The 14,801-nt window shown below is 43.3% G+C and overlaps 1 protein-coding gene across 3 annotated transcripts in view; it reads left to right on the forward strand.

Moving 5' to 3' along the window:
- The window catches only part of LOC146042901 (uncharacterized), a 119,013-nt gene that overhangs the window by 82,964 nt on the left and 21,248 nt on the right, over positions 1-14,801 (forward strand). For all 3 annotated transcript variants that reach the window (XM_083163185.1, XM_083163187.1, XM_083163186.1), the window contains exons 30-37: positions 7,044-7,247; positions 9,732-9,887; positions 10,884-11,015; positions 11,140-11,313; positions 11,803-12,007; positions 13,218-13,307; positions 13,651-13,773; positions 13,999-14,150. In XM_083163185.1, coding sequence (XP_083019311.1) covers positions 7,044-7,247; positions 9,732-9,887; positions 10,884-11,015; positions 11,140-11,313; positions 11,803-12,007; positions 13,218-13,307; positions 13,651-13,773; positions 13,999-14,150 — 1,236 coding nt within the window. The remainder of the gene's footprint in view (positions 1-7,043; positions 7,248-9,731; positions 9,888-10,883; positions 11,016-11,139; positions 11,314-11,802; positions 12,008-13,217; positions 13,308-13,650; positions 13,774-13,998; positions 14,151-14,801) is intronic.

The raw sequence follows: 14,801 nt of genomic DNA on the forward strand, positions 1-14,801 counted from the left end.
GCCTGCATGCTCGCAGCGATGGCCTGCTGGGTGCTGACCAAGCTCGCCATGATCTCCTCGGTCCTACGCATCCGTTCTGATGCCAACTCTCCCTGCTGGTTGATGTCCCCAAGCATGTTGGCCAAGGTGGCAAAATCGGCTTGGGCCGATGGCTGCTGCTGCACAGGCCTACCACTGGGGCCAGGTGGCACGGACTCCTCCACCTCCTGAGCAGAGTCGTCACCAAGCGGTGGGGTGTCTGTGGAAAATGATAAACACAATTAGGACACATTCTAAGATAATTACTTGCACAAGTTTATGGCATGACCAATATTTACCTTCCAGAAAAGACGCAAACACTTCAGCTGGGGCCTCGCTATCCATCGTGCTCACCCCCCTGACCTCCTCAACTGATATACAGCACTCGGCCATCAACTCCAGGGGGGTGAGCTCTAGCCCTGATGGCATGGGCCCGGCCCCAGATGTCTGGCTGTGTTGCCACCGCTTGGTCATCTTCCTCTTCAGGTTGGTTTTGAAGTCCTGCCACCTGCAATGTAAGTTGACATATTAATACCTGTCACTCCAGATGTTAGCTGTTGCAGCCATTGCTCTGTGCTACATATTATGACATGTGGTTAATGTCCCAAAGATAACATTACATGCAACTATGATCTCAACCGTTACAATACACATTCACAATCACCGTACTCTAACTCTCAACTAAATAACATGGCAATAATGTCTGTGTATCGTAACAACTTCACAGGCCATTTGCAAAATCCATCTAAGCATGAATTCAATCATTACTTGCCTATTACTGGGCACATGTATCACAAAACAACTTGCCTCTTCTTCACATGGTCCGTCTCACGAACTTGTGGCGCAACTTCATTAATCTCTGCCGTTATCTGTTCCCAAATCTTCCATCTGCGTGTGTGTGTCAGCTTCTCCGATGGACACTCAATCCAATCACGTGCTCGGGGAACCAGGATGGCAAGCTCCTGTGCTTCATATGCCTTATTTCTTGTAGTTGGTTCCTCTGTTGCCCTCGCTGTCCCCTTGCCACGTCCATGGCCACGCCCCCTGGCACGTGTCGCTGCACTTGAAGTGCTGGCCATGGTACTACCTTGTGAAGTCCCCGGTTGTGTTCCAAACGATTCTGCTGATGGTGCATATGAGCCAGCTGCAGGTTGGCCTGCTGCAGAAGGGCCAGGTGTAGGTTGCCCTGCTGTAGAATGGTCAGGTGCAGGTTGCCCTGCTGTAGAAGGGCCAGCAGCCTCCTCATTACCCACTGGCCGCATGTGCAGTGGCACATAGGTGGTGCTGGAGTCCATCTGGTCAAATAGTTGCTGCAGGTCTGGGTCCACCTCTGGTTGTGATCCAGACATGTTAGCAACAACATTGTCACCTTCTAATACACCTTTATATACTGTTTGTGTATCCTGTTTGGCGGACATCAGCGGCAGCTGCGTTCCGTGCGTGTGCGTACGTCGCTGTTTTTTCGCGCCGCATACGGTGGCGGAAATTCCATTGTGTAAAACCTGGCGAAACTTCGACATGAAATACTGGTTACCAATTCTAACATTGCATAGAATCTTCTGATACACCTGTGACTATTGCACAATACACATGCTATTTGCTAGCATGACATGACATTTGGTTCATGACTACTGTGGTATTGTGGAGTTTGATTGCAAGCTAAAAGTAGCCCAATCCCTTAGAAAATCCAGGCCACAAATCATGCAATACTCATCACTACTGTTATAGACCACACATGTGAGAGGCCTATAAATAGTGAGTTGCTGCTAGAATCATTTGTCAGCAGATCTGGACTTGTCAGGGTCTAAGGTAAGCTCTTCCATGGTCCATGTAGATATGCTATCCATTAACAATGTAAGTGTATGAATGTATGCACCATTGCCTCACTGACTACAGATTGTTGGGCCAGCAAAGTGCTTGTAGCATTATTGCAACATGTCACATGTTCACTATTTCACTCACAGGTCTTAAACCTGTGTGGGTTCATCTATTGCAGGACAACATGTCCCAGCAATAGATGAAATGTCTCATAGTACATGATGTCGGCAAAAAATGCTGACACCTTTATCTGTGTGTTTAGGACGGTGTGTATTGAGTTCATATTATTGTTACATCATTATAGGGTCAAATGGATCTTCGGGATTTCACGGGGCGGCCATCTATTGTACGTATTGAAGCCTACAAATCTATTTGTAGTGGGATATGGCCATTATGTGCATAGGTGCATCAGTATTTATGTTAATTTCTTTATAGGTTGCTGAAGCAATGATGCGCTACATGGAAAGGAGGCTAAGGGCACTTGCGGCTCTCCCCACTCGTCGCCCAAGGAGGCCAGGACGTGCTAGAATCTATCGCACACGGGTGACTCTGTTTGCTATGCCCGATGATGAGGTACTTACTAGGTACCGGTTACCGCCACATGTAATTCTGGATCTGCTCACGTTAATTGAGAGCGATCTGGAACCTCTACACGGGATCACGACAGCAATTCCGCCTCACACACAGCTGCTGGCGGTGTTGCATTTCTGCGCCTCAGGATCATTCCAACAAGTAGTGGCAGTACTTGCTGGAATATCTCAGCCGGCCTTCTGCCGAATCCTGAGGCGTGTGACGTCGGCCATGTTCAGGCGCAAGGGGCACTTCATGGCCATGACATTTGCCACCGAGACCCTGCGCAGAAGCCAGCAGGCCTTCCATCAAATTGCTGGCTTCCCTAATGTGATAGGGGCTGTGGATGGCACCCATGTACCATTTGTGCCTCCATCTCGAAGTGAGAAGATATATAGGAACCGCAAATTGTTCCACTCACTGAACGTGATGGTGGTATGTGGCCCATCCATGGAGATTCTCGCCTTCAACTCGAAGTTTCCCGGAAGTGCCCATGACTCTCATGTCATCTGACAAACCGGGATATGGCAAAGACTACAAGAGCTGGAAGGCCGTGATGCGTGGGTTCTGGGTGACTCCGGTTACCCATGTACGCCCTGGCTACTTACGCCGTACAGCTACCCAGCACCGGGCCCACAGGAGGCATTCAATGGGGCGCATGTTGCCACCAGGCAAGTGGTGGAGCGCTCAATTGGCCTTTTAAAGGGTCGATTTAGAGTGCTCCACCGCACTGGTGGTGACTTACAGTATGCGCCTCAAATGGTGTCGAGGATCGTGGGCCTGTGTATATTTTTCCACAACATTGCTGTGCGGCGTGAGATACCCTTTGATGAGTGGGAGGTACCATCTGAGCCGCAAGATCCGCCCATGCGCCCATCCCGCGCCCCTGAATGCCGGAGGGGATACCAGCTGCGGGACTCTGTGGCGCAAAGATACTTCAGGTACATTTTATCTAGTTGACCAGAACACACCAATTCTTGTAAAAATCACCCCTTCAAATAAGTACAGTGTGGTAGTTGTCAGTGTTACCAAACGACAATTATCCAGCCTGCCCTCCTAATGGCAAAGAAATAGTAGATATTTATCATATGTGCTTAGTTTTGGGGGAAGTACAATATAGGTGCTCATTATTATACCTTCTACAAGGGATCTTATGTGTTTGTTATATCTTCATTATTGTAGTTGATACTATCCCTGATGACTGGTGAGTACATTGATTTATTCTCTAATGTGTTGGGGATTTTTTCCTGTGTTGATGTATGATTTGTTTGCAGATATATATATATATATATATATATATATATATGATATTTGAATTTATTAACATGTTTAAACATTTCAAGGAGCAGGCAGGCAGGCAGGCAGGCACCCAGGCAGGCAGCCAGGCAGCCAGCGCTGGTGTATAATGCTGGACTCAGGATACCTGCAAGTATGTGTATGTGTCTTTTAAACATAAATGTACGCATACACATAGATGCATAGAGTAAGTAATGCTAAGTACAGCTATGCGTTGCTAAGCTATAGCACGCGTTGCTTGGCGGAGCGAGGCGTCATTGGATTTGCTAAGTGCATACACACTGTGTTTTATATATATCAGATTTGTTCATTGCCATACATCAGCACTACTGTTTTGAAGGCATGCGAATTTGTCACCATTTGTGTTGGCGCAGAGACGCTGCTCATGTAAAGATGAACAATAAAGTTATTAACACAAATAACTGTGATAAACCAATGCCACCACCTGATTGGTTGATTGATGCCATTGTTAACATGGCGGAGACACGAAGGGCAGACCCGTTTTCTCCTGCGGAGCTGAGGGTTCTTGTCTCCGTCATGGAGACAAGGCTGGGCCGTGCTGGGCCCTTTATCAGCAACCGGCATAAACGCCGGGCCTATGCTGCGGCAGGGCGCAGGATTTACGCCCGCACTCGGGTGCGGAGGAGCATCGGGCAGCTCGAGAGGCGCTGGTCGGACCTCCGCAGGCGCCAGCCCCAGCTGTTACAGCAAATTAGGGGCGAAATAGCTGCTTGTGAGTATTTTAGCTATGAAATTTCGCACTTACAACATAGCATATAGAAACAATAAAATGTGTCTCATGATAAGTGGGTGTCCATGGGTTTAAAAGTCCATAGACTGTTATGTGTGCTTCTTCCTGGTTAACATGCAGTCATGTGGCTTTTATATGTAATGACATAGCATTGATGATTCTGATGCATACAATGTGCCAGATCTAATATGTGTTACACATTGATAAATGCCAGGGTTGTAATGTTTGAACAAATTACTAACAATCACATAATATTTTAAATGTCACATTTTGGAGTCCATTAACAGTAAGGAGCTACTTTCCAGCATTGTTTGCCATCATTATCACCCTTCCATGTATGTCTTGTTATGGATTAATACATGTGCCCCAATGACCCGACATTGACCATGATTTTTTTTTTCTACCACACAGCACGAGCCCGAGCCCGACAGCCACGTGAAGAGGCCGAGGCAGCCCTGGCCGAGGAGGAGGGGCAAGAGCCTGAGGAGGAGGTGGCGGCAAGGGTGGAGGAGGAGCAAGTGGAGGAGGAGGAGGAAATGTTGGAGGAGCAAGTGGAGGAGATGGTGGAGGAGATGGTGGAGGAGGTGGTGGAGGAGGAGGAGGTGCCTGAGGAGGTGGTGGTGGAGGAGGTGGAAGAGGAGTTGGTGGCAGAGGAGGAGGTGTTGGTGGCGGAGGAGGAGGTGGAGGAGGAGGTGGTGGTGGTGGAGGAGGAGGTGGAGGAGGAGGTGGTGGTGGTGGAGGAGTTGGTTGTGGCGGAGGAGGTGGACGAGGTGATGGTGGCGGAGGAGCTGGCGGAGGAGGGGGCTGAGGAGGCCACGGTTGCCCCAGAGGTGTCCGATTCCGAGGGGGAGGAGGCATGTCAGGCCCCGGAGTCACATCTGATCGGTATGTTTACATAATGCATCATTCATGAAGTAGTTGTACTGGTATTTGTTATGTAGCACTGGTGATGATAAATGTTGTTACAATACTATTAATACAGACCCCAAAGTGGGTAGCTACAGATACAGGTACGGGTTAGATGGGGTGTCCAAGGCATCCCTTTCATCCAGGACACCTCTGAATTACACAGGTTTGTGGGATGGCTTGGAGCTCCATTTTGACTGCCACATAACCGTTGTAGTTAAACAGGATCCTGGAGTAAAGGGATGAGTGGATCATTTGTGGATTAAATTCACCTGCTGCAAGCGTTGATTATGACCCATCAAATAGTGGAATCTATATTGTTGGTGAATGTTATTTCTAAACTATAGGATGTATGCTATAAATGGAGTATGGGCCGGCCTACCTTGGAATGGAGTCACAAGTTGCCAGTGTCCCAGGAGCCTCCTCTACCTAAACACCCCCTGTAGTTCAGATTGTTTTTTTGCCGTCACAGAATTGTAGGTTGGTTTAGACAGAATTATGATTTGGAGGATGTGTACTGTGCATTCCTGACATTTGCATAACTCCCATGCCACGAACCATCACTGAACTTAGACTGAGGAGATTGTGACAAGTTCTTATTGACGGAGGCCATGACATGCTTGTCATTGGTTAGTCATGGGTGGGTTGTGACTGAGAAGAAACACTATGACTGTTATGTCTTCTGCAGAGTAAAGGGTAGAGGGACAAAAACACAGTATGTAGTAAATAAGTGTGTATGTATGTAGATATGTATGTGTCATATCTATTTATCTATGTGTGTCTCTATCTCTCTACATAGATATATATATATACACATGTCACCTAGCATTTGTGCAATTTATGTAGCAGTATGTGAAATGTATGCATGAATATCATGACTAATTTTTGCCCCTTTGACATGCCCACAGATGACACCACACCGGCAGATGAGGGAGTTATTGGGGCCCTCCTGCGGGCGGAGCACCATTTGAGGCTCTTACTAGCAGATCTGCAGGACCTTCGCGATCTCCTGATATAATTTATAATTTTATATTTTGTGATTGACATGTTAATTTTGGTTTATAATAAATGTTTTATGCAAGTTCACAGTTGTTGGTTTTCTTTGCACATTAAACAGTATATGTGTAGATTGTTTATAATCTTTTACACAGGGTCTAATAGAAACCATTGCACTTCAATTGCTGTAAGGGTTAATGTGTGCAATGCATGTGTTAGGCATGCTTGTAAGGATATATTGGCATCTAATTGATTCCAATTCAAAATAAGCAGTTTTTTATGAGGATAGGTAATTGAATAAGTGGGTCATGTGATGTATTGCAGAAGATACATAATAGTGGGTTGTTTGGCGTAAATACTCCGCTTACGGGCGGTAGCACCGCTTGGCTCCCGTTCGGATGCGGTATTCCCGAGCATAATCTGTAATACTCTGTAATACCGTGCAGAATCTGAGTGTTTCTCCCGCACACGCATGGTTTGTATGTCGTCCGTAAACACGCCCTGTTCTTAAAGAGTGAGTCCGTCCGAATGCGGAGGACCCGTGGGCGTTTCTACGGACGATGGCCGCACGCGGCAGAACACCGTGGCGTGCGGACCGCTCCGTAAGAATGCGGGAATATCCGCACCGATCAGAATAAGGGCCTATGTTTGAGGTTGTAACTTTAGTATTTTTCATTTATAATCTTAGTTGCAGGCAAAAGACACCTTATCATTGCAAGAGATGGCAAGTTGTTCAGAAATGAGGAACTACATGGACCTCATTGTGGGCTTTGTGCTAACTCAGAGGCATCTGCGCCAAGCCGTTATGCTTCTACAGGAGGGGTTCAGGACCCAAAAACAAGATAAGGAAAAAGTGTTAAGAAAATGGGATGTGTATGACTGTGCTGTCACTGTAAGTATTGATAATCAAAGCATTTTTGTTGTTGTTATTATTATTATTATTGTTTTAAATGTTAGTTCAGCAGTGCAAGGATTGAGCTTTTGTGATAGGTTAGCGAGTCTCCCCATTAAAATTAATAGTAACAATGTTGTATTGACAGGGACGGTGCATGGTTATTCGGCACCCTAGGCAAAACGGGTGCTGGATGAGTGACTAACAGTCGGAATTCCGACGGTAGTTTCTCCGACATTGGAATCCTGACTTACACGGGCTATTTTCCCTCGTGGGGGTCTACGAGCCCCATAGAGGGAGCATAGAATAGGTGGTGAGCACAGCGTGGTGAGCACAACAAGCCAGCAAGGGGCTTCAATGCACTCACCCCCCTGTCAGGCTCCTGACAGTTGGGATTCCGATGTCAGAGAAATGACCATCAGAATCCCGACTGTCGGGGAATTATACCTTACCCAAAACTTCAGCTTACTGCTCCCACCACCACCCCCCACACACCAATTTGGACTTTCCAGAACCTCAAGTGAATGTGTGGAGGTCACACCTTAGGAATTCAATAGGGGAAATGTAGTAATATCAGCTATCATGGCTGATCCCGTATATAAATGAGTACGAACAGGATTGGCCATGATCGGACGGGAAAAACGGCATGAGAACTCGGCTAATTTACTAAGCTTCAGAGTTCTCAGGATTCGTATTTGCCGATGTCATGCGTATTTGGCTGCCAGGAAGTCAGACCACCCTGAAGCATAGCACAGATCAATCAGATGTGTAAAAAAATATAAAATAATAAATAATTTTAAAAAACTGTGTGGGGTCCCTCCATAAGTATAACCAGCCCTGGGCTCTTTGAGCCAGTGCTAGTTGCAGAAATAACGGGGACAAAATGAATAGGAGTCCCCTGTATTTATATAACCAGCACCGGGCTCTTGGCCCGGTCCTGGATACAAAAACACGAGGGACAAAAAGTTGGTATTTTTAAAACCAACTTCGGTCTCAAACAGCCAGTGGTGTTATGCCACAGCTGGGGAAAACTTTTAACATAAATTACCCTGATGGACACCCTAGCTGGTCAGCCTGGCTGGGTACTGGAAATTATTTTTTCTTCTTTTTACACAGAGAAGCCTGGATGGATCTGCTTGAGGCATTTTATATTCATAGTAAATTTGGCCATCAGATAGAGTTACATCGATGGTTTACTCATTCATACACCCAATTCGGTGGAGTTTGCCATACCTAAATACAGTAAACCAGCCGAATATGACTGAATGTAAATTTGTCAGATGCTGGGTCCCGGACCTAGAGTCAACCTTTATTTTGTACTTGTAAACGCAGGGCCCCCCGCAGATTCTAAAGCCCCTAGGCAGCTGCCTGAAGTTGCTTAATGGTAGAGCTGGACCTGTGTCTTCAAAATATAAAAATGCAACAAAGTGCATTCTAATACAACACATTGTATCAAGGTTGACATGGCCTCACCGACTAGAAATAGAGTTAAATGCACAAAGAGGGCACACAGCATTAAATTTAATTTCGGCGAGGCAAGTTTATAGTTAAGCAAAAGTATACAGTTAGAAGTTTTAGGGGCAGATGCATAGGCAATGGTTGCCCAGAAACCCCCCTCATCTTAGCAAGTGCCTTAAATTGTGACAACAATACCACTGGTACCAGCTTCTTCTACCACATTTACTGTATGTGTTGATCTGTATGTGTGGAACATTGCAATGCACCAGAGAGTAGCTTCCAGGAGGTAGAGACAGGAGCCTTACTATTAAGGTGGAGATTGTGAGCTTAGAAAGTGCAGTACTGTTTCTCTTGTTTGTGTATTTATTTATTTATTACATGTTTAACCTTTTTCTGACCACTTATCTTATTTAAATATTTGAAAGAGCCTATACTGTTAATAATCAATACTGTATCCCATACAATATTCAGTGTATAAAAAGACCAATTTTTGGGGCTGTTTACACTCCCCAGACTCGCGTACTTAATCTAATTCCTTGCAGAGTGGATTACATTTGGATACCCCCTCTAAAAATCCTACGTTTGTCACTGAGATGTATCAAACCTTGAGAGATTGGACATACATATCAATCTGCTTCAATTTATCATTCTATAGACTGTGCTAGATAAATAATAGCTGGTAGCTGATTGGATGCAAAGGGAAGTTACACAGGAGGCCTGGATGAGAGTGGTGTGGATTAGTGCTCGGCTGCCAACTGGTTACATCTGGTGCACCGGCAGGAAACCACGGCCATGTAGAGACCGCTCTGGTGGCATTTTGAATCTTGCACTGGGTGGAAGCCAATCAGATCTTGCAGACAACAGCCAATCAGAAGCACTGTGGTTGGAAGCTAATTGGATAGTACTTTATCTATTCCAAGCTTTGATTCATCTCTCCTACAGTGTGAAACAAAGACCTATTACTAAGAACTACTTTTTACTAAAAAATAATGGGAGAAATTTTTAACAGTAATTAATTTTCTTAAGGGAAATTGTCACGAAGAAATATTGAATCTATTCAACAACAAAGCAGAAGCTAAACTATTGCTAATGGACATGCAACATACCATAAGAAGGATCCAGTTAAGGGAGCGCCATCTTGGGGAAATTGCAAAAGGACTGAAAGAATACTGTTCTGATAAGGTATTTTTTATCCGCTGGTATTTCTAAGTAAATGCATTGGTCAATACTTCAGTGGTTTTCTGTAAACTGTTTTTGAAACTAGCCTAACAATGGCACACAGATACTGGTGTCCCAATTCAAAAAGTTTAAGCACTGCTGTTATATGTTCCATATATTTCCATTCAGTAAGTTCCAGAACATACCCAATAGATAGATGTAGATAGATATAATTCCTTCTATTCGTCTCACATGGAGATGGAAATTTCAATTGTTACAGCAAGGTTCAAGTACAGATAAGAGTAATAGCATAATAATAAGAACACACAAAATAAGATAAGATCCAAACAATATAACTCAAACAATATAACTCAATGGGATGGTCTACAAGTATGGGCCAAAGGCTAAACCCCTTTTGTGGGGCATTCTTATTTTAATTGTGTACATTTTAAAACATAGCTTTTAACGGTTTTATGTAAAAAATTTAAAAAGCACAATATATAAAATATATAACAATAAAATGTAATATATGTGGTAAACTTCCTATATTTGGTAACGCCAAGCTCACATGGGTTCATTTTCCCAAGCGATGGATATAAAGGATTTTTTATTCATCTCCAATGATATCTCAGGTTTTCATAAGCTCATATAATAGAGTATGTAACATTCAATTGGTCTCCCAAAGAGCTCCATAGATTAGAATATAAAAAAGTGTAAAATAAAATATACCTAATAAATATCTCTTAAAATAAAAGAATCCCTAGCCTTATGACAGAAGCCACTTCTGCTGTTAACATGTGTGCTGGATCAGCAGTGAACAGGGTAATGAGAGAGTGAGACACAGCAATTTATCCAAAAAAGAACAATGTCACTGGTATTCAATATATAAATACAGTATATACTTTCTTCCTTATCAACTGATCATAAAACTGATTTATTTTCATATTAAGTTCCTGTTTATGTGGTTATCTCAGGATGTCTGTTTCTCACATGAAATACCTTTATGTCACTCATTTACAGGTTCACATTCTTACATATGTAGAGGAAGCTCATTACCTGGAAAATGAATTGCAAGCCTTTGTACAACAGCGACTGAAACACCTAAAGGAAGAACTAACAGAGTTATCAAAAAGCTTAAATTCCAGTGAGGAGGTAAAACATGTCATGCACTAAAGTTCACTGCTGATTTCATTTTGGTGTAGCAAACTGATTAGGTAGAATATTTGGCCATTTAACTGTAGACTATTTGAAATTAAACTATCTCGCACTTTATTAGATGTTGGGTTCAGAAAAAATGAAAGAGACATTTCCAGATGAAAAAGAATTTCTAAAGCATTTGCAAGAAAAGCAAGCAGAGGTGGAACAAGCCCATAGAAGGCAAATTTCAGAAGAACGTCTGAAACTCCAAGACCAGCTAGAACGTGGAGAACTGAATGGTTTCATGAAACAGGTGATCTTCATTATGTTTTATACAGAAAATTAAATTCTGTTGAGTTCACTTCTGCAGGTCTAAGGTCCGTACACACTGTACGAGATGCGGAACCGGCGACATTGTTAACGATATTGGTGCAGCTTGCACAAATATCGGACAAACTTCCTTAGCAAATGCTGGCTAACTATAATTATGGGACAGATGGATTTACACCAACGCTGCTTTCCTTAACGCGTTTCTCCGCTTATTGGATTCTCAGCGGTTTCCTCATCGGCTCTGTTCCCTTTTTTTTATAAGACAGAGAACATTCATGTGATTTTATCTTAAGACTAACATGGTGTAATATAAATTGCAACAAATTCTGTAAAGTTCTGAATTGTTTAAAGCTCCTTGAGTCCTGCTGGAGAAAGAGCTCTATATAAATAAAATTATTATTATTCATTTTGTTTTTATGCTGTATGACTGTTAAGACCTTATCCAAGATGAATCTATTCATTCACATTGTAGAAGCTGATTAAGGAACATGATGAAACAATTGCTTTCCTAGAGAAGACTCTCCAACGGGACATTGAGAAGCTGACTGTGAAACTACAAGCCGAGCTGAGTAGAGGGAAGGGACCGCACACGACCAGCCATCGGAATGTGGATGCACCAATGGGGAAGACCAATTCACAAAGCACTGACCAGAAAATTCTGTCTTTGCTGGCAGACAGTATGTGACTATTGTATAGCTAAGGCATTTGTTCCCAGTTTCATAACAGCCACTCACCTTAAATGAAGAGCCGTAACTGGGGTGTGTGAACAGTGCTGCCCATGGGTGCATGGCCATGGGGGGAGCACTTTTTCTGCCCCATGACATCTGCATTTCGTATGCAGGGTTCTTGAAATGTCACCCAACAGCCAATGGAGCTTCTTTCTACCTGAAGAATATATCTAAGGGCTGCCCTGGACATGTACCCTGCAGCATCTACAGCTCCTGACAGTGCACTTCCTAGTGTGATTCCCTGCCACCTCCGCATGTTGTCATGACATCACATGTTTGGGGGTGGGGTGTCACAGGGTAGAAATTACTTTGGTACAGCAATGCTTGCTTGATTACAAAACAATGCATCATATGATGAAACACCTTCAGTTTCATATGACCCCTTTAAGGGTCATGCACAGGTCGTCTTGTCTGTTCTTCTATGACTTGGGTGTGGCACTGTATTTAGTTTCCCATGGGATATAATTGACTTTGACAGTCACATAACAATATTTAATGCTACCTGAAGCTGCATCATCTTTATCTGACTCAGATTACAAACTCATACAATGGTTAATGTCCCTGAGTCAATTGGGGAAATAGGGGAAATAGCTAATATTAGCCAGTCCATATGTAGTATTTTTTTTGTGGGGGGGGGGGGGGGGGTTAAATTGTTTTTCACACATTTATTTTAATACAAATATTGCCCCCCAAATGGGTCTTCTACTGTATTTCACTACGCTTCCAGTAATTGTGCGCCTACAAGTCCAGATGTGAATATAGTCTGGCTTAGGCAGTTCCCAGAGTCAGGTGTTTGTATGTGGGGGGTCGCTACCGCTCTAGTGAAACCAGTCACATGCTAATGCATTGTAATCCTTGTCATTGTGAGCTGATATAGGTTTGTCTTTAACCCTTTGTGTGCCAAGTGAATTTGTCAAAATAGGTGTAAAAAGTTGCCAAGCAAACATTTTATTCATCATAATGACCTGTAATGTTAATTTATATAGCAAATATAATCTTTTTTACAAAATTTTTATCTGAATTTATATAACAAATGTGAGCGACGCTGGCATATTTAGGGGATAGTTTGCCCTTCTCTCACTGAGATGTCGGCAAAGGGTTAATATGTAATTTAATAATACGGATAATCTCTTGTTATGTTTATGTTTGTATTGTGCAGATATAAGTATATTCCAGCAAGCAGAGCAAATTGCAGCTGCAAGAATAACACTTTTGGGCAGCCATTTGGACACCACCATTCTTCCACCAGGTATGGCATTTAAATTGAACTTTTTTATTGTACAGGTGGAGCAGAGTGTATTGCAAAGAATGATGCACAGGTGCACAAAATGTATTTAACTATCACTAATACCTTTAGTAATTCAAAGCTAAAATAATGAAAGATCTGTCACAAGATGAACCTGACGCTTCGCTCTCCCATCAGCTCTGGCTCCACATTTGCTGCAAAAGTCTTGGCTTCATTGATAGGTTATAGAAATTGATTAGTATTGGGTTATAGTGTATTTGTCTTATGCGCAGCTGATTATTTTGTATCAGATAGTACAATAGTGCCTTCAGCGGCATCATTGCTAATGCTGTTTGCTCTCTCACAGCTGATGGAGATGCCAGCAACATTGTGGAGTCCTCCCCCATGCTCACGCTTCTGAAGGAGGTGGATAGTCAGCTGCGTGCCAGTGCCCAGAGTGCTAAACTGATTCAGAGCAGCAATAACCTAGGTACAGTATAAGAGGAATGCTATTTACTACTGTACCCTGTTCCCTGTTTACTTCTAATACAGTCATAGCCACACAACAAAATAAACCAAATTGCACAAATTAATCACACTGTAAAATAATTTACAAAAAAATAATTTAAAAGATTGCTGACTCATGAATGTTATATGTTACTAGCTCGGAGCCTTCGCTCCTGTTTGTTCTAACATGTGCTTATGTTTTATATAGATCAAAGGAATACATTTACAGACGTGCACGATTTACAGTCACCCTGCAAAGGTGATCTATCACCTGTACGCTCCGAGGACCTTTCTGCCAGAGAGTCTGTGATATATCAGTATGGGATTTACATCCTGCAGCTGCTGAGGTCACATATTCATGTAGGTGCCTGGATGTTCTGTATGTTAAATGATCAGAGATATGCATGGGTGGTGTCATTGCTAATAAAACTATATCAGTATTTAATTTGCACCAGAGATTGGAAAAAAAACACAATGACACCATTAAGTACTCAGTATGTCTCATGTATGCAGTGCTTGAAGTGGTCTTAGAGAGATGGCCTTCAACATTTCCCAGTGCCACCACCCTCCTATTAGGTGGACCATAGTTGTGCCCCCTACCTAACATTACAGCACACAGAAGTTCCCCTTATTCACTTTACACTAGTATGTCTTATACATGTTACCCCACACATTAGCGCCCCTAATATGCATTGCCCACAATAATAGTGTCCCTTACACATAATACCCACAGTAGTGCCCCTTACACACATAATGCCATCAGAAATAATGCATCTTATACACATAACATCCACAGAAGTACAGTAGTGCCCCTCACCCACATAATGTTACAGTAGTAGCGTGCCTTTCATCCATAATACCCACAGTAGCAGTGCCGCTGGTACATAATGCCCACAGTAGTAGTGCCGCTGATACATAATGCCCACAGTAGTAGTGCTGCTGATACATAATGCCCACAGTAGTAGTGCTGCTGATAAATAATACCCACAGTAGCAGTGCAGCTTACACACA

Source organism: Crinia signifera, chromosome 19, assembly GCF_055691185.1.
Source record: "Crinia signifera chromosome 19, ASM5569118v1, whole genome shotgun sequence".
Classification (NCBI taxonomy): domain Eukaryota; kingdom Metazoa; phylum Chordata; class Amphibia; order Anura; family Myobatrachidae; genus Crinia; species Crinia signifera.